Source organism: Hypanus sabinus, chromosome 1 (assembly GCF_030144855.1).
Source record: "Hypanus sabinus isolate sHypSab1 chromosome 1, sHypSab1.hap1, whole genome shotgun sequence".
In the NCBI taxonomy this organism is placed as follows: Eukaryota; Metazoa; Chordata; class Chondrichthyes; order Myliobatiformes; family Dasyatidae; genus Hypanus; species Hypanus sabinus.
This window is the reverse complement of record NC_082706.1, coordinates 180,056,082-180,070,482: the sequence shown is the minus strand read 5'-3', so window position 1 is coordinate 180,070,482 and position 14,401 is coordinate 180,056,082. Positions and strand designations below refer to the sequence as shown.

At 41.8% G+C, this 14,401-nt stretch overlaps 1 protein-coding gene across 10 annotated transcripts in view; it reads right to left on the bottom strand.

Moving 5' to 3' along the window:
• sulf1 (sulfatase 1) overlaps nt 1-14,401 on the bottom strand; it is a 367,408-nt gene that overhangs the window by 14,733 nt on the left and 338,274 nt on the right. For all 10 annotated transcript variants that reach the window (XM_059982554.1, XM_059982537.1, XM_059982579.1 and 7 more), the window contains 2 exons: nt 10,288-10,460; nt 5,717-5,859 (listed from right to left, as the gene is read on the bottom strand). In XM_059982554.1, coding sequence (XP_059838537.1) covers nt 5,717-5,859; nt 10,288-10,460 — 316 coding nt within the window. The remainder of the gene's footprint in view (nt 1-5,716; nt 5,860-10,287; nt 10,461-14,401) is intronic.

Here is a 14,401-nt window from a genome sequence, read left to right as displayed (position 1 = left end):
TTAATTGCAGTCCCACCAAACTTCACTGAAGGTGTATGTGTCCAGGACAAAGAAGCTGGCAGGAAAATCATTGCAGACATTACCCAACCAGCAAACTGGGCTTTCTAAAAGCTCCCTTCTGGAAAGTGTTATAGGGCTATTAAAACAAAAACTTCACGCCATGTTAAAAGTTTCTTCCACAGGCAGTTAATATGATCAACCATTTTAGTTAGCCTCTCCCAACCCCTTTACCTATTACCTCAGTCACTGCTTTAAACTACTTTTATTCCATATCTGTACTTTAACCTCCAAGTTCATTTTTTATAATTCTTTATTTTATTAATAATTGTTGAATGTTGCTATTTTTGCTGCATGTCATGCCAACACACCACAGAAAATTTCTAATGTATGTAAATGTATACAGATAAAGTTGGTCTTTGATCCTTGATGCTTTGCATTTTTATGTGTCATTTTTGTTGTCCTTGTAGGATTACATCCTTCCTGTTGCATGGAATACATATTCACCCAGGTCAGTCAACTCCCTAATGTTAATTTCCATCAGATATCTATAAAGCAGCCACTTTAAGAGAATCAGAAGTAACAGTTATTGCAGTTTTGCAAGATTTGATAACATTGAAATAGATTCTTTGATTTTGTAAGTTAAGGAACCATTTGTGCTTTGACTGAGGCTACGTCCACATTACATTGGATAAATCCGTAACCGAAGCTTTTTCTCTTTGTTTTTACCCTCCGTCCACACTAAAATGACGTTTTTGTCCCCTGAAACCTGAGCTTGTCAGAAACGGTTTCCTGGGTGTGTACTTTTGAAAATGCCCCTCGGGCAGATCAGTGTGGACGGGGTAACTGGAGAAATCTGAAAACGCTGTCAGACGGCAGCGTGTCATTTCATTGTTTTCTTGAATGCAACCTAACAATTTCAGAACAGATGGAAACAAGACTGAAGCCAGAAATGTACTCACCAAATACTCTGACACATAACTTACTGAATAAATATGTTTACTGTACTCACTTTGCCCTGTTTTCCGTTTTGCTCGTATGAAGGTGGTTCCCTATTTATGCAAGTACTTCTCTGACAATAGATGTGTAACAGCCTAATGTAACATTGTATGGAAATACAAGATAATACTGTTGCAGACACGTTTTACACATTTAACAAGGTGCTTTATTAATGCAACAGAGTTAGTCAGTTTTTCACCGTTCATCGTCAGCCAGGTCATACAATCTGTGAACTCCCTGTCGGTTGTCTCCATATGCTTCAGTATTTGTTTTTTTTTACTTTTAAATTCTCCTGTGTGAGAGCCAACAGCTGTCCGATATTTAAGTTTCTCTAGTCTGTAACTGAACAAACACGCACTTTCACAGCGAGATTCGACACCAAACGTGTGGCTTGTTTTTGGTAGATGTGTCCTGCGCATGTGCTGTAGGAGGAGATTCACCAAAATATCCATTTCAATGCGGACAGAAATATTTTTAAAAACGCATAGTGTGGACGCCTATCGTTTTTACGCGAAACCAGCGTTTTCAAAATTATCTGGTCTAGTGTGGATGTAGCCTGAGTCTCTTTCCACCTTTCTTGAGCTCATCTCATGAATTTGCCACATTTCCTATGTTATTTATTTACTTATTCATTAACAATACAGCTGAGAATAGGCCTTTCTGGCCCAACGAGCTGTACCGCCCAGCAGCCTATTATTTAACCCTAGCCTAATTATGGGACAATTTACAATGATCTATTAATCTACTAATCAGTCTTTGGAAGGTGCGAGGAATCCCATGCTTTCACAGCGAGGACTAATAAACTCTTTACAGTTGTCATTGGAACAGAACTCTGTATTCCTTCATCCTGAGCTCTAATAGTGTTGCGTAATAATATCTCTACCAATTACTAATGGCGATTACTTTGGGGAAATTATAACATTTTACCGTTGACTGCTCTTCGGATACATATAAGGGGAAATACTTTCTTCAGTTTGCAGGTCACAGTGTATGGGTCCGTGGTGCAGAAGTGAAAGAGGGAGAAGTGGTGAACGTGGTGATAGGGGACTCAATAGTCAGAGAAACAGACAGGAGATTCTGTGGACGTGAAAGGGCCACCTGAATGGTATGTTGTCTCTCAAGAACCAAGGTCAGGGATGTCTTGGATCATGCTCACAGCTCTTTGGAGAGTGAGGGAGAGCAGCCAGATGTCTTGGTATATATTGGTACCAATGACATAGGAAGGAAAAGCAAAGAGGTCCTGAACAGAAAATTTAGAGAGCTGGGTATTTCAGTCTTGGAAAATGCGTGGTCTTGTACTTTGGTAGTATAAATAAATGTGCGGACTATTTTCTAAACAGGGAGAAAATCCAAAAATCTGAGATGCAAAGGGAATCTTTGTGCAGAACACCCTAAAAGCTAACTTGCAGGTTGAGTCAGTGGTGAGGAAGGCAAATGCAATGTTAGCATTCATTTCAATAAGTCTCGAATACAAGAGCAGGGATGTGATGCTGAGGCTTTATAAGGAACTGGTGAGGCCTCACCTTGAGTATTGTGGACAGTTTTGGGCTCCTCATCTAAGAAAAAATGCACTGGCATTGGAGAGGGTTCAGAGGAGGTTCATAAGAGTGGTTTCAGGAATTAAAGGGTTATCATAAAAGGACTGTTTGATGGCTCTGGGTCTGTACTCACTGGAATTTAGAGGGGGGGGAGAGGATCTCATTGAAACCTTTCGGATTTTGAAAGGCCTAGACAGAGTAGATGTGGAAAGGATGTTTCCCATGGTGGGAGAGTCTAGGATAAGAGGGCAGAGCCTCAGGATAAAGGGGCGTCCATTTAAAACAGAGATGCGGAGAAATTTCTTTAGCCAGAGGGCGGTGTATTTATGGAATTTGTTACCACAGGCAGCTGTGGAGGCCAGGTTGTTGGATGTACTTAAGGCGGAGCTTGATAGGTTCTTGATTGGCCATGACATCAAAGGTTACAGGTAGAAGGCTGGGGAGTGGGAGGGGAAAAAAAAGATCAGCCATGATAAAATGGTGGAGCAGACTCTGCTACAATGTCTTATGGTCATTTCAAAGAAAGAAATAGAGATCAGTTAGACAAAATAACTTGGGAAATACGAATGTTAGAAAATACTGTACTGGGAAATGTGTACACTTCATGAATGGTATAAAATTGGTTTTAGATAACTCATTAATAAACACATTACTGTGAAACACCATCCAACCAACAGAGTATGTCAGAAGATCTGGAAGAAATTGCACATGATACTATGGTGTCCTTACAAGCAGTATTTTCAGGCTTTGGAACTTTGAAAATGGCCTTTAGTTTTTTTTTCTTCACTGGCTGTAAGCATTGGCAACAACCTTCAAATCAATGTTAAGAAACCTCTGATTGAAAAACATGCATTTGCTTCACATTCAGTCAGGATTCGTATAATCTCTTGAACTGTTTTTTCCTGTGTTTGTGCTCAAGGCATTCATCAGGTCAGCTCGGTTACAACAATAATGATCTAGTCTTTTCAATACCTTATCCACGATGGCTTGGAAAATTACAGGCCAACTTGACTACTTAGGATAAGTTTGTTGCATGCTGAATGTAGAGTTCATTGTAAGTTTTTATGGCTGGGTCCTGTGAACTGTCATTTTCAATCATAAACATGAGAAAGTCTGTGGATGCCGGAAATCCAGAGCAATACACACAATGATGGAGGAACTCAGTGGACAGGCAGCATCCATGGAAATAAATAAACAAGCGACGTTTTGGGCCGAGACCATTCTTCAGTTCTGGGAAGGAATGGGGAAGAATCAAAAAAGATGGGCGTAGGGGATGGAGGCCAACTGGAAGGTGATAGGTGAAGGCTGGTGGGTGGGAAAGGTCAAGGGCTAGAGAAGAAGAAATCTGATAGGAGGGGAGAGTAGACCATAGGAGAAAGGGAAGGAGGAGGGGATTCAGGGGGAAGTGATAGGCTGGTGAAAAGAGGTATATGGTCAAAGTGGGGAATAGGGGAGGGGGGTATTTTTTATTGGAAGTACAAATCGATATTCATGCCATTAGATTGGAAGCTCCTCAGACGGACTGTAATGTGTTGCTCCTCCACCTCAAGGATGGCCTCATCTTGACATGAGAAGAGGCATGGCAATACTTGCCAACAGAGGAGATGTCAGGGGCAAGGTTTTTACGCGGAGGGTGGTGAGGGCGTGGAATAGGCTAGCAGTGATGGTGGTGGAGGCGGATACAATAGGGTCTCTTAAGAGACATCTGGATAGGTACATGGAGCTTAGAAAAATAGAGGGCTATGGGTAACCCTAGGTGATTTCTAAAATAAGAATTTTTCATTCAGCGTTGCTGCTTTTGTCATTTTTGGCATAGCACATCTAGTCAGTTTTCATGCACATACCATTTTGTTTAACTTATGAATTATTTTTCAGCTTGACACAGAGTACACAGGATTGGTCAGAGCTTGCATTACACCAAGTCTACATCTGATCTGTTTTATTTGTATACAATGCCTCTGTTTCTCTAATGAAGCTGTCTCTGAACATGTTGTCTTACATTTCCTGAAATGTGTCAAGGTGAGATTGAAGTGTCAAGCATGTTTTCAATCTGTCTTCAGTTGCCTCCACTCTCTTTTCATAGTTTGCTGCATTGATTGTCAGCTGTACTTGTTGCCTGAGTAACACACACAAAATGCTGGAGGAACCCACTAGGTCAGGCTGCTTCTATGGAGAGAAATAAACAGTCGACATTTTGGCTGTGACCCTTCATCAAGGCTCATCTGTATCTGAAACATCAACCTTTCATTCCTCTCCATAGATGCTGCCCGATCTGCTGAGTTCCTCCTGCAATTTTTGTGTTTCACTCTGGGTTTCCAGCATCTGCAGAATCTCTAGTATGTATGAACAAATTGCCTAATGCTTTGCACTCTCCACACCAGTTAAGCTTGGTCATAAACGTTGCGGTTCATAACATAACCTGTCAGAAGATCCATCAGTGACATGGCTAAGCATAGCATATGCTACATGACAGCCTATGAACATGGTACATGCAGAGCCCTTGCACAAAGGAGGTTCCATGCTAACACTGCAAAGAAAAAAGAACAGTTTTGGAGGGACAGTTGCCAAGCAAGAGCTTTCAGTGGTCTTCAACAATCCCAAATAGACCACCATCCCCTATGTCAGTTTGAAAAAAAAAACCCATGAGTGCATTGAGACACACATACGAAGAAGTAATGGCCCATTAGCTAGACAGAGTACTTTGATTTGAACATGTATGCACTTCAAGCTGCAGATGCACACTGAACATTCCAGACTGCATGTGATTATGCAGTATTGCATTGCTCAAAGTTTGCATAGCATATGGCAGAAAGTTCTGCACCTACTAGCCCTTCAGCTGTTTTCTACGCAAGTCCACCCAACTTATTTCAGGCCTGAATTCTTGTTGATGAGAGTTTCCTGCCCTTAACCACCCCCTTCTGTATCTCTTTCCACTGAACACAATGTATTCTGAACTGTGCTTAGACAGCATCTAAGTCTTTAATCATAATTTCAGGCAGGTTTATTGCTAAGATAAATGTCGCCACAGCCCTATGTCTTCTTGTAATGCAATGGAACAATCAGAACTTTAAATCTAGGTTTCAACAGTAGATAAACGTAAGCAAAGGCTTCCATCATCTGCATCATCATTTTGTGATGAATATAGTTTTGATTGCTGATGACAAAGTACAAAATCTCCTTACTTGATACGGATCGTTGTTCATGTCAAAATACTCAAGAAAGCCAGTGGCAAATTCACAGAAAAGGATGTTGTGAGTCTCGTTGATGGTTCGTAGACACCAATATGTGTTATTGTTGGAACTTGTACATGCACAGAAAGATCCTACTGTAATAAAAAGGAAAAAAATGTTTTCAGTTTAATGTCAACAGAAAGACAATGTTTCTGAATGCAGTCCAACTAACGGGTGTTAGAGGTAGATGGTAGGGTATTTATCAGCTCTTGTACCCAGTCCACATATCCTTTTCCTTTCCTTTGAAGGCAAAGTGTTAAATAAGTGCTTGAACCACTGCCACCTGCTTTTTGCTCCCTATAGAGTTGCAAATTATTTCTAGCAAGTTCAAAGGAGAATTCTCCTGCTGTGTACAGACAAAGAACTTCACAATCAGAATGAAAACCAACGATGGATGTGTAATTTCATTAATGCACACACTTTTTATTTTGGTCCTGTTTTATTTGAATCACCACAATGAATTATTTTAATTAACAATTAAGGAATTAACTTAATCAATTTCAATGAATTAAATTGACTAGTTGAGAACATCTGACTCAAAAGGGTCACATCTTCTAATCAGTAAAAGGCTGAAATAAAAGGACCATGAAGAAGTTTGCACAAACAAATTTTGCTCATTTATAAAGGTACATAGCAGCAGAATTGTTCTTTGTTCTTTGCACACATTGAACTCTGCTTTTGAAATTCAATTCCACTGAAATAAATAGAAATGAGGAATGTTTATGTCCATATACACCCAGATACATCCTGCCCTAGCAGTTTCTTAGAAATCCTGGAACAGAGAAATACATAAACATTTTTTTCTAAAATGCATATTTGACCACTGAAGTGTATGATTCTGGCATTTTCTTACACAGCTGTAATATGGTCTAAATCATACTGAGCTTAATTGGAGAATGCAAGTAGCATATGGTCCACAACATAAGACTTTTGATGAAGAATGCTCCATCCTGTATAGGACAGATGAGCCTGACATTTGTCGTGGGAAAGTTATTGGAAGGTACTCTTAAGGGACCAGATAAATGAGCATTTTGATAGACTTGGGCTGATTAGGGATAGTCAGAATAGCTTCGTGAATGGTAGGTTGTGTCTAACCAATCTTTTTCGAGGAAGTTACTAAAAAAGCTGATGAAGGCAAGGCAGTGAATGTTGTCTACATGGACCGCAGCGGAAGGCACTTGACAAAGTCCTGCACAGGAGGTTGTTAAGAAGGTTCAATCGCTCAGCATTCAAGATGAGTTTGTAAATTGGATTAGACATTGGTTTTGTGGGAGAAGCCAGAGAGTGGTAGCAGATGGTTGCCTCTCCGACTGGAGTTTTGCGACTAGTGCCGCAGGGGTCGGTGCTGGGTCTGTTGTTGTTTGTCATTTATATCAACGATCTGGATTATAATGTGGTTAACTGTATTAGCAAACTTGCTGATGACAACAAGATTGGGGGTATAGTGGACAGCGAGGAAGGCTATCATGGCTTGCAGCTAGAAAAATGGGCTGAAAAATGTCAGGTGGAAACCAATGCAGAGCTGTAAGAGGTGTTGAGCTTTGGTAGGACCAACCAGGGTAGGTCTTACACAGTGAATGGTGGGGCACTGAGGAGTGTGCTAGAACAAAGGCACTTGGAAATGCAGGTCCATAATTCATTGTAAGTGGTGGTGCAGGTAGATAGTGTTGTGAAAAAAGCTTTTGCTACTTTGGCCTTCATAAATCAATGTGCTGAGTACAGGAAATGGGATGCTATGTTTAAGTTCTCTGAGACATTGGTGAGGCCTAATTTGGAGTTTTGTGTGCATCTTTGCTCACCGACCTACAGGAAAGACAGACAGACATACTTTATTGATCCCGAGGGAAATTGGGTTTCATTACAGTCGCACCAACTAAGAATAGTGTGGAAATACAGCAATATAAAACCATAAATAATTAAATAGTAACAAGTAAATTATGCCAAGTGGAGATAAGTCCAGGACCAGCCTATTGGCTCAGGTTGTCTGACACTCCGAGGGAGGAGTTGTAAAGTTTGATGGCCACAGGTAGGAATGACTTCCTATGACGCTCAGTGCTGCAACTCGGTGGAATGAGCCTCTGGCTGAATGTACGCCTGTGCCTAACCAGTACATTATGGAGTGGATGGGAGACATTGTCCAAGATGGCATGCAACTTGGACAGCATCCTCTTTTCAGACACCACCATCAGAGAGTCCAGTTCCACCCCCACAACTTCACTGGCCCTACGAATGAGTTTGTTGATTCTGGTGGTGTCTGCTACCTTCAGCCTGCTGCCCCAGCACACAACAGCAAACATGATAGCACTGGCCACCACAGACTCGTAGAACATCCTCAGCTTCGTCCGGCAGATGTTAAGGGACCTCAGTCTCCTCAGGAAGTAGAGACAGCTCTGACCTTTCTTGTAGACAGCCTCAGTGTTCTTTGACCAGTCCAGTTTATTGTCCATTTGTATCCCCAGGTATCTGTAATCCTCCACCATGTCCACACTGACCCCTTGGATGGAAACAGGGGTCAAAGATGCCTTAGCCCTCCTCAGGACCACCACCAGCTCCTTAGTCTTTTTCATATTAAGCTGCAGATGATTCTGCTCAAACCATGTTACGAAGTTTCCCACCGTAGCCCTGTGCTCCGCCTCATCTCCCTTGCTGATGCATCCAACAATGTAAATAAGGTTGAAAGAGTACAGAGAAAATTTATAAGGATATTGCTGGATCTGGAGGACCTGGATTATAAGGAAAGATTGAATAGGATAGGACTTTATTCCTTGGAATGTGGATGGTTGAGGGGAGAGTTGATAGAGGTATGCAAAATTATGATTGGTACAGATAGGGTAAATGTAAGCAGACTTTTTCCACTGAGGTTGGGTGAGACTACAACTAGAGGTCATAGGTTAAGGGTGAAAGGTGAAAAGTTTAAGGGGAACATGAGGGAAAACTTCTTCACCCAGACGGTGTTGAGTGTATGGAATGAGCTGCCAGCACAAGTGGTGCTGTAAACTTGATTTCAATGTTTAAGACAAGTTGGGATAGGTATACTTATGGTAGGGGTATGGAGGGCTTTGTTCTGGGTGCAGGACAATGAGAGCAGGCAGTTTAAACGTTTCGGCATGGATGTGCTCAAGGGCATGTTTCTATGCTGTATTTTCAATGACTATGATGGCAGACGATACTTGAAATTGTCAGCAGCCAGTCGTGGCAGCAGTAGAGATATTGATCAGGTGGTGAGATACAAGATCCACCATGGAGAGGATCATGAAATTTAGGTTTTGTTGTCCCCTCTGCTACCTCCATAATGGCAGGGAAACCTTGTTGATGGTTGATTATGGAAGGAGTTTGCAGTCAAGAAGAAGAATGGTGGGTAATCACCAAGCTTCAGTTGGTTCGGCAAAGCTACAACTTTAAAATTTCATCTTTGCTGTCAACAGAAGTCCTTTGGACTTCCCCTTTCTCTGTAATCTGCTTCAACCTTCTCTGTAAGCATGGTTAATGTTCATTCCTTCACCACTGAAGACCATGACAAAGCTCAGAAATCCCATTTCACAAATGCCTTCATCTTCCTTCCTTTCTCTTTCTAGCTAGGAAGCCCCAGAGCTCTGGGCACACGTTTGTTCATTTGGCCTAAATTTTCCAAGGTATTAGTTCAGACTCGGGTTTTAAATTCTAAAGTGCTGCATAAGATGACTTTCATTGTGTTAATAAATATAAAACTTGTATTTGATAAATATTTGTTTGCCATCAAACCATGATGGCTTTAAGGGAAGTGTGGAGAAGCGTGCGAAGCCAGTATATATTTTGGCAAAGGGAAGGTTCTAAGGTAGTTTTGAACTGTTGTAACAAAATGTTGCAGAGACATGATGAACTGTTTGGCCACCATTTTTGCTATAAATTTTAATGCCCCCTCTGTAGAACCAAGGAAAGTTGTGTCAAATGATTACCTTGTAATTCAGTGGAATTAATGAACATCTGAATCTACAAGAACAGATATGATGATTCACAAAAAAAATCTATTTCATGTTTATCCCAGTACCTGCAACCATCTAAAATGTTTCTGTTTTTATTTCATCATTGAAAGCTGGTGCTAAAGTGGCTTTAAAAACCAGTCATCTCTGCAACAGTTTTAATGAATCCACGATGATAACTTCTGTGACATGCTTACAATCCTGTGATGATTAATGCAGGGAAGATGACATTTAGATATAAAAGCCAAAATAAATAATTATCTATTTTAGACATACAGTATATTGCTACAGAATTTACTGGTGGGAGGTTAAATATGATAGAGACGCTTACAGACTCTTTGATAGGTACAGGAATATGCAGCTAATGCAGATAGAAGGACTAGTTTAGTAGGCTTTTAGATATTGGTTTAATTAGATCAGTCCAATATTGTGGGCTTAAACTAATGTTCCTGTGCTCTACTGTTCTAAGTGAAAAAGTGGTGCCTCAGGGTAATAACAGGCTGGTACTATTTAAACATAACTCAGATGTTTATGATGTAACCCACAGAATCAAACTCTACTTACAGTTCCAGTATGGCGGCGTCTGCCAGTGCTCGTTATTGTGTGTGAAGCAGGTGAGGCCAGGAAGGCTACAACTATCCCCCTTCCTCAGCCGCTTCTTTATCTTACGGTCTTTCTTCTTCCTCCGATTTTCCTTGAACAACTGGAGCTTACTGTCCACCTCCTGAGCCACTTCCCTGCAGAGAGTGAGAATGCAGTGTGAAGGAAAGTGTAAGACAACTCGAGGTTTCACCAAGGTTCCCACCTCTTCACCAGGCGGCATCGTGAGCAATATGCACCATCTTGCTTTTGAAATTTCTTTTGATTTTGTTGCTTTTGCAGGAAATAAGAAGAAGGAGCCCCACGTTTACCTTGCTGCAGTAGGGATTTTACACCAGAATAACCAGCTGGCTGACGAGTGAAGGATTGTCTTTTCCCAGATGAAGGTAGCTGTCAGCATTAGGAGAACTAGTGATGATGAGGTGGGACGGAGGTGAGATTGGCTGAATGATGGAAGAAGGGGTGGTGAGGAAAGCATTGGGTAAGGGTGCAACAAGACTTACTTATGGAGAAAAGCACTGGTTCCCCTGGCCCTAAAGCAAACAAACCTAAAGAATATTTTCTTTCTTAGAGCTTTATTTCTGATTGGCATCATTGACAGTATTGAGTAATAGTTGGCCCATCAGATGGCACCTGAAGGGTTAGAAATATTTTGGTGCATTCTGTGTACTCCAAGATTCATTAAGAAACTGCAGAGGATATGGTTAATGTTTCAGGTTAATGACCTTTCATCAGAACTTTCTGATAAAAGGTCCTCTCCTTGAAACATTAACACTCTCTCCACAGCTGCTGTACAACCCCTGAGTATTTCCAGCAGTCTCTGTTTTCCTGCACATGGAAACCATACATTGATGGATCTTTGAAGCAAGCTGAACAAGCTTTGCTGCTATAAGACCATAAGATACAGGAGCAGAGGTAGGCCATCCAGCTCATCGAGTCTACTTCACCATTCAATCATGGGCTGAACCAATTCTTCCAGTCTTCCCCACTCCCCTGCCTTTTCCCCATACTTTTCGATTCCCTAGCTAACCAAAAACCTATCTATCTCTGCCTTAAATGCACCCAATGACTTGGCCTCCACAGCTGCTCGTGGCAACAAATTCCACAGATTTACCTGTGGAACTCTGCCTCTCATTCCCATCTAGATATGTCCATACATGGCCTCCTCTACTGCTATGATGAGGCTAAACTCAGGTTGGAGGAGCAACACCTCATCTACCATCTGGGTAGCCTCCAGCCTGGTGGTATGAACATTGAATTCTCCAATTTCCGGTAATTCCCTCCCCCTCCCCCTATCCCAGGTCCCTCTCTGCCTCTCTCCCCTTTCAACTTTCTGCTTCTTTATCTCTACAGTTCTTTCATGCTTATCCCCTCCCCCCTTATCTTTCCTCTGATTGGTTTTCCACCTGGCGCCTCTAGGCCCCACCCCCTCCCCTATTTCTATTACTGGGCTTCGGCCCTCTCTTCCCCCACCATTCCTGATGAAGGGTCTAGGCCCGAAACGTTGGCTACTCTTTTCTCACGGATGCTGCCTGACCTGTTGAGTTCTTCCAGCATTGTGTACATATTCTTTGATCTACAGCATCTGCAGTTGTATTTTTGTGCCACAGATTTACCACCCTCTGACTAAAGTAATTTCTCCGCATCACTGTTCTAACTGGACATCCTTCAATCCTAAAGTCATCCCCTCTTGTCCTGGACTCCCCTACCATGGGAAATAACTTTGCCATATCTAATTTGTTCAGGCCTTTTAACATTCGGAACGTTTCTATGAGATCCCCCTCATTATCCTGAACTCCAGGGAATACAGCCCAAGAGCTGCCAGATGTTCCTCATATGGTCACTCTTTCTTTCCTGGAAACATTCTTGTGAATCTTCTCTGAACCCTCTCCAATGTCAGTATATCCTTTCTAAAATAAGGAGCCCTAAACTGCACACAGTACTCTAAGTGTGATCTCACAAGTGCCTTACAGAGCCTCAACATCACATCCCTGCTCTTATATTCTATATCTCCAGAAATGAATGCCAACATTGCATTCGCCTTCTTCACCATCAACTCAACTTGGAGGTTAACCTTTAGGGTATTTTGCACAAGGACTCCCAAGTCCCTTTGCATCTCTGCATTTTGAATTCTCCCCCCATCTAAATAATAGTCTGCCTGTTTATTTCTTCCACCAAAATGCATGACCATACACTTTCCAACATTATATTTCATTTGCCACTTCTTTGCCCATTCCTCTAAACTATCACCCTGCTGGCTCTCTGTTTCCTCAACACTACCTGCTCCTTCACCTATCTTTGTATCATCAGCAAATTTAGCAACAGATCCATTAATCCCATAGTCCAAATCATTGACGTACATCGTAAAAGGTAGCAATCCCAACACCGACCCCTACGGAACTCCACTGGTAACTGGCAGCCAGCCAGAATAGGATCCCTTTATTCCCATTCACTGTTTCCTGCTGATCAGCCAAAGCTCCAGCCATGCTAGTTACACCCCTGTAATTCCATGGAATCTTATTTTGCTAAGCAGCCTTATGTGCGGCACCTTGTCAAAGGCCTTTTGAAAATCCAAGTACACCATATCTACTGCATCTCCTTTGTCTACGCTGTTTGTAATTTCCTCAAAAAATTGCAGTAGGTTAGTCAGGCAGGATTTTCCTTTCAGGAAGCCATGCTGGCTTTGGCCTATCTTGTCATGTGCCTCCAGGTACTCTGTAATCTCATCCCTAACAATGGATTCTAACAACTTCCCAACCACTGATGTCAGGCTAACAGGTCCATAGTTTCCTTTCTGCTGCCTCCCACCCTTCTTAAATAATAACATTTGCAATTTTCTAGTCATCTGGTACAATGCCAGAATCTATCGATTCTTGAAAGGTCATTGTTAATGCCTCCACAATCTCTCCAGCTACATCCTTCAGAACCCGAGGCTGCATTCCATCAGGTCCAGGAGATTTATCCACCCTCAGATCATTAAGCTTCCTGAGCACCTTCTCAATTGTAATTTCCACTGCACAAACTTCACTTCCCTGACACTCTTGAATGTCCGGTATAATGCAGACATCTTCCACTGTGAAGACTGATGCAAAATATGCATTCAGTTCCTCTGCTATCTCTGCATCTCTCATTACAATACCTCCAGTGTCACTTTCTATTGGTCCTATATCTACCCTCAACTCTCTTTTAACCTTTATATACTTAAAAAGCTTTTAGTATCTTCTTTGATATTAGTCACCAGCTTCCTTTCATAATTCATCTTTTCCTTCCTAATGACCTTCTTCATTTCCTTCTGCAAGTTTTTATAAGCTTCCCAATCCTCTATCTTCACACTGGCTTTGGCTTCCTTGTATGCCCTCTCTTTTGCTTTTACTTTGGCTAGGACTTCATTTGTCAGCCACGGTAGAGTCCTTCTTCAATTTGAAAATTTCTTATTTGGAAATTAACTGTCTTGCACGTCCCTCATTTTTCACAGAAACTCCAGCCATTGCTGCTCTGCTGTCCTTCCTGCTAGTGTCTCTTTCCAGTCAACCTTGGCCAGATCCCCTCTCATGTCATTGTAATTTCCTTTATTCGACTGAAATACTGACACATTGGAATTTAGTTTCTCCTTCTCAAATTTCAAAGTGAACTCAATCATATTGTGATCACTGTTTTGTAAGGGTTCCTTAACCTTAAGCTCTCTTATCACCTCTGGATCATTGCACAACACCCAATCCAGCACAGCCGATCCCCTGGTGGGCTCAACAACAAGCTGTTCTAAAAAGCATCCCTTAGACATTCAACAAATTCTCTCTCGAGGTACAGTACTGACCTGGTTTTCCCAATCCACTTTTAACCTCTCAGGATTTCATTAGGGCTGCTTCCTCATCGCTCCAGCAACCCATGTCTAGTCCTGATCTTCCATGCTGGCAATGTAGAGTATGTCTGTCCTCCTTGTGATCAGGTGGATTTTCTTTAAGTGCTGGTTAAGCAGCTACCATAAATTGCTTCTGAGTGTCAGTGGCAATAGGGAGTTGAAGGGCGTATGTGAGTAACTCAATGCTGCATAGAAATAGAGCACAGCAGCACCTCCACC